The sequence below is a fragment of the Ursus americanus genome, chromosome 17 (assembly GCF_024610735.1).
Source record: "Ursus americanus isolate L20-20 chromosome 17, mUrsAme1.1.p, whole genome shotgun sequence".
Classification (NCBI taxonomy): Eukaryota; Metazoa; Chordata; class Mammalia; order Carnivora; family Ursidae; genus Ursus; species Ursus americanus.
In genome coordinates this window covers 23,632,687-23,649,547 of record NC_142143.1, presented here as the reverse complement: position 1 = coordinate 23,649,547, position 16,861 = coordinate 23,632,687, and the positions used below count along the sequence as shown (strand labels likewise).

The 16,861-nt window shown below is 37.0% G+C and overlaps 1 protein-coding gene across 1 annotated transcript in view; it reads left to right on the top strand.

Moving 5' to 3' along the window:
• CFAP54 (cilia and flagella associated protein 54) overlaps nt 1-16,861 on the top strand; it is a 287,356-nt gene that overhangs the window by 87,768 nt on the left and 182,727 nt on the right. Inside the window, exons 21-25 of the mRNA XM_045779838.2 lie at nt 406-498; nt 780-965; nt 8,528-8,664; nt 12,375-12,522; nt 14,838-14,993. Coding sequence (XP_045635794.2) covers nt 406-498; nt 780-965; nt 8,528-8,664; nt 12,375-12,522; nt 14,838-14,993 — 720 coding nt within the window. The remainder of the gene's footprint in view (nt 1-405; nt 499-779; nt 966-8,527; nt 8,665-12,374; nt 12,523-14,837; nt 14,994-16,861) is intronic.

The window sequence follows — 16,861 nt, the reverse complement described above, 5'->3', positions numbered from 1 at the left end:
ATATTTGTATTTATTTTTGTGAGATTAAACCTAAGTATATTTGTAAACTTAGATTCTATGTTTTTAAAAATTTTTTTAATTTATTTTATTTTTATTTTATTTTTTAATTTAAACTCAATTAGCCAACGTATGGTACATCATTAAATTCCATGTTTTAAAACCTGAATAGTTATATTTTTATTTAGAAAAATATTCCTTTTACCACATCTTTTTTGTTTTTTAAGTTTTTATTTAAATTCTAGTTAGTCGACATACAGTGTAATATTAGTTTCAGGTGTACAATGTAGTGATTCAGCACTTCCATGCAACACCCGGTGCTCATCACAAGTGCCACATCTTGATAAGAGAAATTGAATGCCTTGTTAAACAGACTATAGATGATGGGTTCATCTCTCTCCTCCACAGGTCTCTTGGTACTGCATTTTGGGTTGCAAAGCAGAAGGGAGCTATGAAAAAGTAAGGCTAAACAATAATCATCTCCCAAACTCAGGAGAAGCGGTATGTCAAATTAGAAAAACCTCTAATTGTCAGGAAATCTTACCAAAACTCTCATTAATGACAACTGAGTGTTTTCTTTTTTTTTTTTTTGACCTCCTTCTCATGTCATTATTTCAGTGAATTTCTCTAATTTCAATTTAAGTCATAACTGAAATCCAACAGTAAATGCAAAGGTTTTATTTTATTTTTTTTTTTACATATAAGGGTTATTTAATTATATTTTTAAAGTCACATTACTTCAGTTTTCCATACATAAACTTGAAATATGTTTTTATTAACAGATACCAGCTGATGGTAAAAGCATTTTTGAAGTGAAAGGTTTAGAAACCAATGAAAAATATGTCTTTGCAATTGCTGCTTATTCTTCTAATGGGAAGCTTATTGGTAACGCTATTGGGGAGACAACGAAACCAATTCTGGTTTATCCACCTCTTTCTGCTGTTACTGCTCGGATGTTCTTGACGCAGGTAGAAGAGAATTCTGCTAATTTTTTCCTCTATGTTTTTTTCTGCTAAGCTGTTACTAAGTAATTTCTAATTGGAAAAAAATCACAGTGGATATTCTAAAGCTCTTGTAATACATATTTCCATTACTGCAGTTTAGTCTCATAAAAATAGGAATCATTCCTTCTCTTTTTAGTGAGACTGATCTGTACGACAGCATTTTTTTTTTTTTTTGGATTACAAATGTATCCAGAAAAAAAGGCTATTGTAAAAATTTAATTTTAATTTTAAATTTAATTTTAGGAATTTAGAAAATACCGAAATGCACAAAGAAGAAAATAAATGTTACCTGTTTATCCTATCATTCAGAGTAGCAGTTCTTAACTTGGGGCAATTTTGGCCCCCAAGGGACATTTGTTAATATCTGGAGACATTTTTGGTTGTCATAACCTGGAAGGGTGTTTCTGGCGTCTAGTGGGTAGAGGTCAGGGATGCTGAAAAGCACCCTACAATGCAAACGACAGCCCTCCATAACAAAGAATGATCCAGCCCAAAATGTCAGTAGTGCCAAGATTGGGAAACCCTGATCCAGAGCTGTCTTTTCATTTGTGTGCATGTACGTGTGTGTGTATACACTTACATACACACACATTTTTATATATACATATGTGTGTTTGGATTTATGTATAATATATAACCCAATCATGGTATATATATTATTTTATATCCTGATACTGTCATTTAATATATAATTGACATTTTTTTCAATCCATTAACTATTCCTCCATAGCGTAATTTTTAACAGCTGTGTCTTCTAAAGGTATTGCTTCTTTTAATGATACTGCATCTTACAGATAGATTGTAGTTTACTTAGTAATCTTTACTGGTGGGCATTTAGATATTTTCTAGTCTTTTGCTATTATAAGCAAAGCTGTGATGTACATCTTGGTATATGAATCTCTGTCTGCATCTGTGATTACTTTTTTGGGGGGAGAGATTTACAGAAGTGAAATTTCTGAGTTACTAAAGACACACAGACCTGAGTTCAAGTTCCAGCTCCTCACACTAGCCATGTGATATTGAGCAAGTAACTTTCATCTATGAAGTGGGAATAGTAATAGTAGCTACCTCCCATAGGTATTATGAGTATTAAATGGAATTATGCATGTCAGATGTTTAACCAGTGCACTTGTCACACAGTAGGCACTTAATAAATATTGCTATTGTTTTAGTTATGAATGTACTCATGAATTAACATTTTTCTGGAGTGATTCCCTGTCTTAAAACATATCACCAGTGAATAGGACACTAGAAAGGGTGACTCCTTGACCTAGGTCTTGAGAATCTTAATTTTAAGCCTATTGTTGGCTTTAGTAATGATGGCTATTTTAAATTTTATCACGTTTCTATTGTGCTATTATTTTTCTCTTAATAGTTGATTAGAATAATAAGCTAAGATCTTAGTGGTATTTTATATTATCATATTTTTCAAAGAAAATTAAATTGAGAGAATTGCTAGGATTTGTCTAGCATTGGTTTAGCATGTCATATTGGCTCATGGTTTTCTGATGTTTTTATTTCTTTGGAATCTAATATATTCCCTAATTTGCAGTGATGGAGTTATTTCAAAGTGAGGAACCGAATATTTTATCAAGGCCTAATTTTTCTCCAGGGAGGTTTGATTTTGGGTTTCATTTGGCAGAACTTTCATTGAAAAGTTAATAAAATGAAGTCCAAGCTATTCTGCTGGAATAATGAGAAGTGTCATAAAGTAATGGCCAATGTTTCATTATTGATACTATATTTGCAGTACTGTATTCATTTATGACAGCATATGAGCATTCTCTCTCATAATGTTAAGTGCAGCAAATTTTCTTACTTAGTAAACTTAGTAGAATTTAATTTACAGCTCAAGTTTAAGCTTTTAAGTTCTAGCAAGAAAATGTACCTTTCCTTTGGAATTGCGATCTATTTTTCATTGAGAGTGGTTAGTTTTTAGTTTCAGGATAATTCAGTTCTTTAAAAAGTAGTATCATATGGGGCGCCTAGGTGGCTCAGTCAGTTGAGCATCTGGCTCTTGGTTTTGGCTCAGGTCATGATCTCGGAGTCTTAGAATTGAGCCCTGCGTCAGGCTCTGTGCTCAGCAGGGAGTCTGCTTGTCTCTCTCCTTCTCCCTCTGCCCCTCAACCTGCTGTCTCTCTCTCAAATAAATAAATACATCTTTTAAAAAATATTATCACATATATTTTATAGTAAGAAATAGAGACATTTCACTAAATGCCTATGATTAACTTGGCTTAGAATTTTAGGTTGGGCTTTCAACTCAACATTATTCTATAGACATTAATAAAGTCAGTTAAGTCTTCACTAGGTTTCCCCTTAATGTAGAAAGCTATTTATTTAGATTATCTGGAGAGTTGTTTGAAAAACCATTATGAATGATATATTTTCTACAGATCTTTTCTAATTTCCCCCTCTTTATAGCTTCATTTGTTTTTATTTTTCCCCTTTAAGTCAGGAATCTCTAGATAATGTTATACAGAATGTAGAAAATTGAAACCTATGAGCAGGATTTTAGGATTTTAGGCAAATTACTTGGTCTCAATTTCCCTATCTCTAAAATGGATATAAGACCCAATGTCATATACTGCTGGGTTTTTGAACTACTCAGTCAAATAATGAGTGGACACAATTGTTTATTGAGAAAAGAAATGGAGGATATCATTTAATTAAAAACTATTATGTGCCAGGTATTTAAAGAGTCATTATTATGTTTATTACAATAACTCAGTGAGATGGTATTTTTACTTTCATTTTATAGTTGAGGAAACTGAGATGAATTTAATCCTTCCCCTGCCATTTTATTTGAGAAAGGTGTCTCAGGGAGGTCATGTAATTAAGTGATCCACGGTTACTTGGGTAGCAGATGGTAAGCCTGACACTTGAATCAGCTCATACCTTTCTACTGCTCTGTCTAGGTTCAAGGAAGTCATGTGTTCAACTTCTAACATGGGCCAAGTTCTTCTAGAGCCCATGTCTCTGCCATCTCTTCTCTGCCTGGGTTGGTGTTGCTCATTGGGTCTTGATGATTGGTATTGGCAGTAGAGTTTGATGCTGGAACATGAATGCTTTGTCAGGAATAGTGGTGGTGGCAAGGTGAATAAAATTCTTACTTTTTTTTCACTTTATATATGAATTCACCAAAACTCTTTGGTAAATAGAGATTTGCCTTTTGTCTATGACCAAATTAAAAACAATAAATCTACCAGGTAAAAGATAGTTATCCCATTTTTAAAGGTCTTTAAGAAATTTCAACTCTTCTTTTTCCTCTCATCCTCCAACTGGATATTGCTACTCTCTCTACTTATGTGTTTATTGATGAATTATTTATTGTCTATTTTGTGCTAGGTTCTCTGCAAGATGTCATCTCTTCTTCCTTTGAACTGCCTTTTTTAATCCATCTCATTACCAAAACAATGACCTATATTTAGGTAATTTTGATTTATGGTTTTAGTTAGGATTCCGATTGCAAGTTAATGGCACCTGGTTGGCTTGGGGGAATGCAGCTAGGCCCTGGTAAGGCTGTGGACTCCAGGCAACTATAGGTCTCATACCTTTGGTTCTCTATATACGTCTGCTTCTTTTTCTCCTTCTAAAGACTGACTTTCTTTACTTCTCCATCTCTGAAGGAAAAATGGCAGCTCCTGCATTTTTATATTCCTCAATTTCAGCTATAAACAGAGACTGCCTAGCTGGCTACTAATCTGGATTCTAGATTCCTAGGAAAGAGATTCTCATTGGCCCACCAAATAAAAGGAGTCTGACGTCTTTTTTGATGTTTGACCACTGACTTGTTTTTAAACCTCCCCCCTCTCTTTTCCTTTGGTTCCAATCACAGGCAGGATGATAGGAGGTCTGTGAGCTCATGTTTGGTGCTAACAGGAAATTTAAATCTCCCAGGTGGTAGCAGCTTTTCCTATTCCTACCTCTCACCACTAATCGAGGCCCAACCCATTCCTTCCCAGGCCTGCTTGTGCCTGCCCAACACTCCCATGGAGCCCCTTGTGTGAGTAACACACTTTCTCTCAAATTCTGCTGGGGCATGTAGTGCCTTTAGCCCCGACAACAGAACCACACTTTGAGTGGCTTGCTTTGCAGAGGGGGCTATAAAACACCCAGTTTGAGTCAGGCACTTACCCTGGGGCAGTCAACTGTGTTACAGTAGAATTGCTGAGAGTCCTCTTCTGTGGGTAGAGGGAAATTACCAGGAAAAGATTGTTTTAAACTGTATTTAACATGCTATTATTGTACACTTACTCTGTGCTACACAATGCTCCAGGTTAGTGATTGTAAACCTGGAGTGTGTGTCTTGGAGTGCTGGTTGAACAGATTCTTGTGTCCTACCACCAGAGTTTTATTCACTAGGTCTGGGGTAGGGCCTGGAATTTTACATTTCCAACAAGTTCCTAGGTGATGTTGATGCCGATGGTCTAGGGACCATACTTTGAGAACCACTGTTCTAAGCAGAGTGAACAAAATGCCATGATAAGAGATATGTAATAAACAATAAACACAGTAAATACGTAAATTATCTAGTATGTTACAAGATAAGTTCTATGGAAGGAAAAAGTGGAGTATGGTCAAAGGAATTAGAGGTGTGAAGTGAGGGAATGGAAGGTAGATCAGAGTATTAAATTGGGTGATTAGGGAAGGCTCATCTAGAGGTGAGATCTGAGCAGAGACTTAAAGGATATGTGGGAGGGGGTCTCTGGAGGCAGAACATTCTGCAGAAGGAGCAAGGGCAAAAGCCCTATGGTTTTCAGAAGTGTACCTGGTATGTTTGATAAACAACAAGGAGGCCAGTGTGGCTGGAGCAGAGGGACCCGTGGAGACTAAAATAATTGGTTAGGGAGATAAAAGGTAAGTAGGCAGGTCGGGGAGCAGCTCATGACAAGACTTCTAGGCCATTGTAAGAACTTTGGCTTTTAGTTTGAGTGAAATGGGCAACCATTGGGAAAGTTTTGTTGTTGTTTGAGAAGTGGGATGACATAATGTGACTTCCATTTTCAGAGGCTCACCCTGGCTGCTATGTTAGGAATAGATCATAATAGAGCAGGGATGGAAGCACAGGGACCTATCTATTGCTATAATCCAATGAGAGATGGTGGTGGCTTAGCCATGTGATAGTAGTTGATGTGGTGAGAAGTGGTCAGATTCTGGATATGTTTTGAAGGAGGAGTTAACAAGAGTTCCTCATGGAAATAATGTAAAGAGAAAAAAAATATGACTCTAAGATATTTAATTGACTAACTGGAAGGATAGGCTTGACATCAGCTGAGTTGGGGAATGCTGTGAGTGGTATAGATTTGGGGCTTGGGGAGAGCAGAAATTCATTTTGAGACATGTTGAGGCAAGATTTTTATTAGATATTCAGAGAGAACTGTTGAGTAGTTAGTGAGATATATGAATCTGGAGTGTGGGAGAAAGGTCTGGTCAGGAGGAGTTGAGAGTAGTCATGTGACCATTAAAGCCATGGGGCTGGATGATTTCACTAAGGAAATAAATACAGTTAGAAGAGAGGAGAGGTCCGAAGACTGAGCCCTGGGACATGCCAATATGAAGAGATTGGGGAAAAGAGTAGGAGCTTGCAAAGGTGACTAAAAAGGAATGTGCGGGGAAGAAAAACCAAGTATGGAACTTTGGAAGCTACGAGAAGGTCATGTATCAAGGAGGAGGTTTCTACTGTACTTAATTATTTCATTAGTCTTCTAGTGCTGCTTTCTCATTTTAACCTCACCCCCTCTAAAATCTATTATACCTATTACCACCAGGTCACCATCTTATATCTTGGCACTTCTCTGTTAACCCACAAAAACTCATGAATTTACAAACCTTAGTTTTATCATGGCAGCTTTTCTTGCTTTACAATGTCCACTAATTGAATAAATGATATTATTTTTAGAAGAATATATTTTAAAAGGAAAAGAATATATTCAGTTATAATTTCATCCAACTCATATATCATTTGTTATTAATTTCCATGTTAAGTGTTAGAATTATAAGTGTCTTAGTGACCACTTAGTCCAACTCCTTCATTTGACAAATGCAGCTGGAGAAGTGACCTCATCTACCACTCTAAGTCTTGGCTCTACTATTTTAACTGAATATCAGGCTCTGTACAAATTATTTAACTGCTTAATGCCTCAGTTTCCTCATCTGAAAAATAGGAATGGTAATAGAGCCCACCTCTTAAAGCTGTAATGGGAAGTTAATACAATAATGCGTGTAGAGCGCTTGGACCAGTACCTGACATCTTTAAATACTTCCACCTGATTTTCAAGGCCTTCTGAAATCATATCCCATTTTATCTGTCCTTCATATTTCCTGCTTTTCTTCAAATTCTGATCTGTCTTTCCAGTCTCTCCTAAATGCACTATGGTGATTTTCACTATTGGACCCTTTTCAGGTTCGGTCTAAACTGTGCCCATATGAACCTTACTCCTGCCTGAGGTTCAGCTCACGCCCCGACTCCTTTTTGAAGCCTTTATTTCTCCTTTTCTCAGCCTCTACAATTATTATGTTATTCTTTGTAGCTTTTCTGGTAATTTCATGTGTTTTATGTCTATAACTTGATTAGAGTTTAATGGAGTATAAGGTCATTTTAAGCTTTGAAGAACCTATCCTTACAGTGCTTAGCACAGAGTAGAAACTTCATAAAACCTTGCTGGTTGGTTGATTATGAGCGTGGAGTTGGCAGATTTAAAAAGTTCTGGCCCTGTAAGTTATTCCCTTGAGTGGAATATATTCTAGCAACATGTTATTTACATACTTAATTTAATGAATTTATTTATGCTTTATATCCTACCTGCTTCCATTAAGGATTTGAAGCAGCACATAACTCACGTGGTGAGATTTTATATTGTTGCACATATTTGAATAGAATGATTTTGGGGAATATCTGTAAAGAAATATATTTTACCAAAAGAAATAGGTAAGTTGTTGATTTTTCTTCTCTCGATCTTCTGTTTTACCAGTGAACTCAGTTATTTTGCCTAATGTTGAATGTGTTGAATTAAAAATATCATGGACTCTTGGAAGCATCTCTGTTTTATTTTTCACTCTTTTCAGCTGTGAACCCTTTGTTGCACAAAAGCTCTGAAAGTGTCAGTCTGAACCAGAAAAGAATGAAGTATATTTCATATTTTGGGTTTGGGAAATCTGATTGTTTCTCTTGGAACAGATTGTTCATTATAACAGTGTCTATAATAAATGGAGTGCACTGCCGAGATAGATGGAAATGAAATTAATTTGGCTCAGATGTGATCTTTGTTTTGCTTATGAGAATTTGAAACATCCTTACAGAGTTTCAAATTTCCATGCAATTTAGAAGTAAAAGAGATTTCAAAATGTGTCTGCCTCCCTTGCCAGTGGCCATCGATACCTTACTGTGGCCCTGTAGAACAAAACAACAAATGTGAACAGCCGTGTATGAAATTAGTGTGTGAGCGGGCCTTATCAGAATTCCTGTTTAAAAGATACATTTCACAAATAAAAATATCGCATAAGATAATGTACTTTTTTTGTAGGTTGCCTATCAGGTTGGTAACTATGAGTTGGCTAAGAAGGCTTTCTCTCCAGTTTGGGATTATTTTGTTGCTTCACCACATCACGATGAACAATCTGTTATTTGTTTAAGCAATATAATGACTATTACACAGAGAAGGTAATTAGAAATATTCTTTTAAAATATTAATTTGCTTATTGAAAATGTGGGTGTTGGGTGTGAAGCCTATAATTAATTTTCAATATCATATTAAGATAGTCAATGTAAAACTATTTCTAATAAGTGTTTTAATAAGCATCTACATTCCAAGTTCTTGAGTCCTGGTTAGAAACTTCTTTGCCAGAGTTAGAAAAGCACAGGAGGCCATATAGATGTGTTCTGAATGTAGAGTAATGAAGGCTATGGGAAAAAAAAAAAACACAACAAATACTAACCAAGATATTGTCAGTTATACTAGAAAACACAAATATGCTTTGGGGACTTTTGTAACAACAACGGTCAGGTTGGGGTTAAAGTTATAGTCTCATAGGGGGACTATTAGGATAAGAAGGTTTTTCCTTTGCTTGAAGAGGCTCTCAGGGTTAGACCATCAGCAACTGCAAACAGGCTGGTAGGAGCCATATAAAACCAAAGGCCATCCTTTGCTTTATAGCCATTTTTCCTTAAAAAAAGAAAGTTTAAGAATAGCCTCAGAAATGAGCATTACTGTGATTTCAAGCTGTCTCAACAACAAGTTCAAAAACAACAATCTCCTTCACCTTCTTGTTATGTCTTTAATAAGAAGATAAAACCCTTCATTCCTCAGTCAAAGACATAACCTTAAATATACATGCTGGTTGAGGCAGGGCTTTGATAATGCTTATTCACATAAAGGTGTAATTCCATTCACTCAAACAAATGTAGACTTAGCATTTACCATGTACAGGGATGCTAGATGCTCTGTAGGGTGGATTTGAGAGGCATTTCAGAAGAGGAAGAGCAGAGCTTGGAAGATTTTATACGACACGGGGACAAGAGAGTAGAGGTAGTAAAGTGTCCTGGAATTGTCATTGTTACCTGACTGGCAGGCAGGCCTGTGATATGTTCTAGGAGAATGAGAAAGGTAGGACAAGTTTTTAGAAGAGATAATGAATTTGACAGGAAATATTTTGAGTTTAATTTTCCAGCAGGATGCCTTTGTGGATATGAGATGCCCAGTAGGTAGTTGAATAGTGCTGACACTTAGGAGAGAGGTCAAGGCTAGAGACAGATTGAGAAATTGTCCATGAGGTCATCATTGAAATTTTGACGAGTGCTGTCTCCCAAGGAGGTACTGTTTAGCAGAAAAGATTGGAATTGAACTCTGGGCATTGCTTACATTTAAGAGGCTGAAGCGGGAGATGGAAGCAAGGAAAGGCTGAAAATGTTTTGTGCTGGTCTGAGCCCATCAATAACCAATGTTGTATCTGAACTACCCCTTGTGATTCTTATTATGATTGCAAGATACCCTTCAGAAATAACCATCTGGAAATTTTGAAAAAAATAAAGATTTATTACTTATAGGATCTGAAAATTACACAGCACACTTGGGGCCCAACAGCAAGGTTGTAGGTAAAGAGAGAGAGAGCCAGCATGGGCCTGGGGTTCTGCTTTTATTGAGGTCAAGGGTGGGTGCCTAGGATTTCATGGGCTCTCTTTTTGAATTTGAAATGTAAGAGTGGGAATTTAAAGCAAGGGAAGAGAAAACAACAACAACAACAACAACAACAACAACAAATGGCCCCAATTGTCATTTATTGAAATCGACTAAGATTTCTAAAACAAAGGAGTCTCAGTGGGGGAGGTGGACTGGCTCTTTATCGAGTTGGGTGGCTGGCAATGTATTTATTAGAGAAAGCCATCTCTGAAGTGGATGCTTTGGCAATCAAAGCTTAAGTCAGACCCTTGCATTACAAGAAAGAAAGAGAGAGAAAGAGAGAGAGAAGGAAAGAAAGAGAAAGAGAGAAAGAAAGAAGAAAGGAAGGAGGGAGGGAAGGATGGATGGAAGGAAGGAAGGAAGGAAGGAAGGAAGGAAAGAAGAAAAGGAAGGAGAAAGAAAGCAAGTCCAACTTTCATAACTTACTCTACAAAAAGGAATAGTTCAGGAGACGAGTTTGGAAAAGTGCATTGCCAAGGGAAGTGAAAGTATCACCCAGGAGGGACTGGTCAGCAGTATTAAATGCGTGCAAGGTCAGGCAGGGGAGTTGCTCAATAAGAGATGCTACGGAGAGGTTGGGTAGGATAAAAACTAAGAGGAAGCCTTTAGAATTGGCAATTAAGAGGCCATTGATGAGTTCAAGAGAGCTATTTTTGTGGTGTGATGGGCCAGAAACATTTTGCAGTTGGGTAAGAAGCAAATGAAAGTGGAGAATTGGAATAAGTAAGATCACTCATGTGAAGTTTGGTGGTAGAGAAGAGGATGGCAGAACCCTGAGGGGGAAGGCAGGCTTAAGGAAAGCATGTTTGAGGGTGGAGGGAAAGGAGACAGTGGAGAGGGAGAAACTGAGGATACAAGCACCTTCCCATAGTAATGACACTGTGGTGGTAGAGCCTGGAGGATACAGGAGCACACAGATTGGAGAGCAGGGGCTTTAGAACATTTGCTGTCAGGAATGTGAACAAAGAGCCATCAGGGATAAATGAAAGTATTGCTGAAAAGGAATAATGACTAAACTGATATCACAGAATATGAATTTGTAGTAGAGCCCAGTTCTTCTGGGTGAGGGCCACATTTGACTCATCTTTATATCCCAGGGCCTAGAATAGTGTTTTCTACATAGTAGGTGCTCGGCAAATGCTAGTTTGAATGAAAAAAAAAAAAAGATCAAATGAAGAGAATAAATAAGTGAGTAAGTGATTGACTGTTGCAGCAGGGATAGAAAAAGCAGCCAGAGACATCTGTGCAAGGCCAGGCCGACTGATTACGGCTTAAAATAAAGGGTGTGGAATCTGAAGTGGTAGAGAGGTCACTATTGAAATGATTGACCAGCATGTGAGCTCTTTAGGGAAGGAAGTGGAGCCACGAGGAGGGAACAGCCTGGGCGCATTGCCTGCCTGATGATCAATCATCAAATGGATGAAGAGACAGTTCAGTATGAGTTGCAGGAGCGGGAGAACTAACATTCTCCTAGCAAATATAATTTCAGCGTTTAACACAGTGGTGAAACGGATCATCAAGTGTCAACTACTGATGTCCGATCCTTTTCTGTTTTTTAGAGATAGAGGGTGGACCTGAAGCTTAGAAGGGAGTTTGTCACCCAGGAAGGCTGAGAGCAAGGAAAGGAATATTGGAAACAAAGAAGGAAGGCTGCAGATTTCACAGTACTGCCAATGCTTGGCATTGTTGATTGCAATTTAGAAAAGATAATTAAAAATAATCCAAGAGTTATTAAGACTCTGCCTCTCTCCTTCCTTTCCTGCCTGCCTCTTTCTTTCTCCCTTTCTCTTTACCCGTGGTGGATTTTGCTGTAAGTGACCCTTATTTTCAGAAAATTTGTTAATTGAAATATTGGGCCTATTTTCCAAGCTTCTGAAAATCTATAGATTTCATTATGTTGATAGAAAAGAAATTTGTGTATTAGAACCAGAAAGTTTTACTTTACCAATAGTTATTTTTATGTATCTGTGATATAATATGTCAGCAGCTAAAATTTCTTAGTTGTTAACTTGCTGTTAAACATGGTCTTTAATTTTAATTTAAAGAGCTGTATAAGAGAAGTTGTTCCACAAATTTTTGCTGCTGTTTTGGAATCACTGTGTAGATACTAAGAACAAATCAATCCGAAAAGGCATGTTTATATGCTAAATCATTTTATATTTGTACTTGTAACATCATTTACTTCCTTTTGCAGATTACATTCAGATATTTTGGCAGAGACTTCTTCAATCCTCTTATACCTTTTTCTTAGAAATATTTTTGTAACAAGTGACATTAAAAGCAAAGAAGAAAATCTTTTCTGTGATAGTATTAAAGGCAATGAGCTTTTCCCCTCTCAACAAGTAAGTGATTTTTAAAATGATCAAAAATGTGCTGATTTCCCTTTATTTGTTTCTTGACGTCTCAAGTTCATGTTCTTTTGGGGTTGCATGTCCTGATCTGTGAAAGGACTGAGAGGTCATTTTATGATTGTGCAGGTTTATTTGATATTCCATATCGGTTTCATAGGACCAAGTTCATATGTATTTTTCTTCTTTTCAATTTATCTTTTGTGTCTCTGTAAAAGTAGTATAAATTTCAAATATTTAAAAAGTTATAATGTGTAAAGTGAAATGCATTGTAATCCTATTACTCCTAAAAATACTATGATTTTGTTTACTCTGTTTTATATCTCTGATTTTTAAAAATATGCACAGGCAAAGTATTATTGTTTTACAAAAATGACATCACAATCTACTTGCTATTCCATAATTTGCTTATTTAACATTTTTTGTAATTTATCTTGAACATATTTTCATGCAGGTACATATCAATTTACAATTTTTTTAAGTTCTTGGTTTATTAATCCTCTCATGGAAAATCTGCACAATCACCACAGACGAAGTCGCTGCAGAATCTTGACTCCTTCTGTTGTCCAGTCTCCAGCTCACTTGCTGCCAGCACCAGCACTGGTTTCGCAGTCCCTCTGACCTTCTTCCTTCTGTTCTTGTGTTCCTTTCCCTGTTTTCTCGAGGTCTTTTTCTGCTCACACAGGCCGTGTCTTGCAAGTCTACGTTTGGGTCCATTTTTCTCTGGCCAGTTGTCTTGCCACCACCCAAATGGGTTCTGAATCCAAATACAGAGATGACATCTGGTGTGGTCTTGTCCATTTTGGCTAGTTTTTCTCGAATTTCTGTCTTTGGTACTGCTGTCTTTCCAGGATGAAGAACAATGAGCATTTGTTTTCATACCAAATTGTTTTTGATTTTAATATTGCATTCCTGTATAGAGGCAGGAATGTAACTTATCTCCTACTGATGGATTCACAGGGTGGTTATAAACATTGCTGTCTGTACATCTGCAACCTTCTAACCTTAACATCTTGCTTTTAAAAACAATCCTTTGCTTTTGTTTTCATTCTAGATTGAGCATTGCTCTTCTTTCTCCCTCATCCTCTTTCCTTCCTTACTCACTTAAGAGACAGAGACTTTTCCCATGTGTTTGTTTTTCACAGTTGCTTTTTCCTACCCATGCATTTATTTATTTAATCAACCAATAAATTGTTATGTGAGACTATGCCAGTGTCTGTGGATACAAAAATGAAAAAAAAAAAAAAAAGAAATGACCCTTTTGTGCAGGGCAAGTTTACAGCCTTACAGAGCCCAAGCAGTCATAACTGTTATCCTCTTCCTACAATGTTGCACTCAGCCTGTAAATAAAGGCAGTCTTTAAGTACTTCAATGAATTCCAGAATGCTAGACTACCATTCTACTAAAAATTTACTGTATGGAAATTTCTGGTTGCCACTCATAAGTTTTCTTTGTATGTAATTTTTTATGTATATACAGAAAAATAGGGGCACCTGAGTGGCTCAGTAGGTTGAGGATCTGACTCTTGATTTTGGCTCAGGTCATGACCTCAGGTTCCTGGGATGGAGCCCCATGTGTTAGGCTTCACACTCAGTGGGGAGTCTGCTTCTCTCCTTCTCCCTCTGCCCCTCCCCCCACTTGCATGCTTGCTTTCTCTCTCTTTTAAATAAGTAAATAAATCTTTCAAAATAAAAGACAAGAAACATAGTGAAATCTTCCCTCAGGAAAGGGAAAGGAAAAGTTAGATAGGATCCCTATTTTTTTAAAGTAGCATTTAATCACAGAAGCCTAACTGCCTATTTTACTACCATTTTTATTTGAGTAACAGAAGTGTAATAGAAGATTAATTTGGTCTATTGAAAATTTATCATTTTTTTTCACAAATCCAGAAAGAAAATGAGACTTTGTTATTCAAGTGGGGGCAATATTACAGAGACATAATATTTTAATTATTATTTGTTATAAAATTTACGTTTTGAAAAAAATTGGGTTTTTTCTAACATTAAAATATAGCCAAGTTTTTATTTTACCAATTAAGAAAGGTTGATTCTTTCTACATTACTAGTGATATTTGTATTATTTCACAAAGTATTCTGAAGTTTAAGTCTAAGGTTGTCTTTTCCATACATAGCATTGTTGGGGAGTTAGAATTGTTCTTGAATTTAGATCTTGATTTAAAATAAACATTTTAACATACCAACGTGTTGTTAAGCCACAAGAATCACATTTTCTACCCTTTCTTCTCCTTAGAGACACATTGGTGAAGCACCTGATGTTCACTTTGAGTAACAGTATCTGTTTCATTACAGATTACTAGACTAATTGAATGTGAGAGAGTACTAGTGGCATTGGAACTTAGCAACTACCTAAATGATTCCAGTTACGCCCTTCAAGCTGTGACTCAGTGTTATGGCCTTCTTGCTCCTATTATCTACCACAATATTGTTTTGGTACCTGTCATACAGGTAAGCATATTTATGCCCCTAGATAAGGGTATTTTTACAAAGGCAATTCAACAATGCATTTTGGAACAGAAAAAGCAATGTATCTTTTGTAATGTACAAATAGGTCAAAGACAGGTATTATGAAATTTCATGAGTTAACTGAAAAACATTTTAATAATGTAAATTATATCTGAGGACTAAAATGTATTTCTCTGAAAACATTCAGCCCCGTTGCTGTCCTTGTTTAAACATTAGCAATCTGCTTTTCTAGGTTTTTAAAGTCATTTCAATTTTTATGCTTGTGTAATGTTAGAAACAGCAATACTTATTAAAAAACATATTTTTAAAGCCATCATCATGTGGGAAAAAAGTTGGTGGATGACTCAAGAAAAACTATTTGGTTTCTTGGTGATGGAGGAGTTGGAATTTATGGAGAAAAAGTAGGTGAGACCTGGCTGAAGGGATTATATTAGTTGTCTCTTCTTCCTAACAAATCACAGTAAACTCAGCGGCTTAAAACAATACCCATTTACTATCTCATGGTTCCTGTGGGACAGGAGGCTGGATACCGGTTGGCTGGGTCTTCTGCTCAGGGTCTCATTAGGTTGAACTCAAGGTGTTGGCCAGAGCTGTGATCTTACTTGAGGCTCCAGGGCTTCTTCCAAGCTCACTGGTTGTTGAGAGAATTCATTTCCTTGTGCTTGTGTGATAGGGGGTCCTTAGCTCCTAAAGGCTCACCACCAATTCCCTGCCACACAGTCTTTTCCACAACATGGCAATCTGCTTCCTCAAGACCAGCAGGAGAGCCTTGTCTAATATGCATGAGGAGTGTTACATAACATAAGGTAGTCATGAGAGTGATGATCTCATCATATTCACAGGTCCTACCCACGCATAAGGAGAAGGGATACAGGGCTTGTACAGCAGGGGGAGGAATCTTGTGGACTGTTTTAGAATTCTGCCTACCACAGGGAAGTCATGAGAGAAGTGAGGTTTCACTGGTGATACTTTTAGAAAGTTTTCATTGTCATCATGGTTGCCCTCATCATCATCATCATCAACTCAGATTTTGAGAACCAAAAAGATGTGGCTGAACTCATTCCTAGCATAAAAATTTTTAATTCACCATTGAGAAAACTAACCAGGGCTTAAGTAACTTAATAAATATTTGCCTTGGAGTCGCTATTGTGTTGACATGCCTCCTTCTCCCACATTCCCCAAATTTAGGAGTTCAGTTGCTTAGGAGATCTGCCTCCAGAATCCAAAATCTAGATTCATAGTTGGCAGCCTTCCATGTCATTTGTAGATGGATTGTAGAGCAGTATTCTCAAGTGTAGAAAATGCTTTCTTCAGAACCCAAAGGCATCTTCTTAGAAGTGAGAGGAGCCAGATGTCAGACTTACTTTGAATGGGGTGTCTCAGCGTGCCCCAGATAGTTCATTAATGTGGCAGCTTCCTGAATCTTCACAAGGTTTATTTCTATCCTCCAGAGGGCGTATATCTTACCAAGGTCTTTAAAGTACTTGCCATTTCTTGTTCTTCAGTTTCGATTAACATGTTATTGATGTAATCGTCCAATGTTTTGTTTTGAGAAATGCCCAGAGAGTTCAGGTCCTTTCATAAAGTATGTCAGAGGCTGGTAGAATTTTCATGGCCCTGGGGCAAGGTGCTAAGTGTATACTTTTGTTTTCCCAGTATAAATGGGAACTTCTTCTGATAGTTCTTCCTAGTAGGATAGAAAAGAGAACATTAGCCATAGCAGTGCAGAGCTTTTAATGTCCTTTTGCAAGAATACCACATTGGGACCAGCAGATGCAACTGGTGCTCAATTGGTTAAGTTCAGGATAATCCACTGTCATCCTCTAGCATCCCGCTGACTTAGGGTGCCT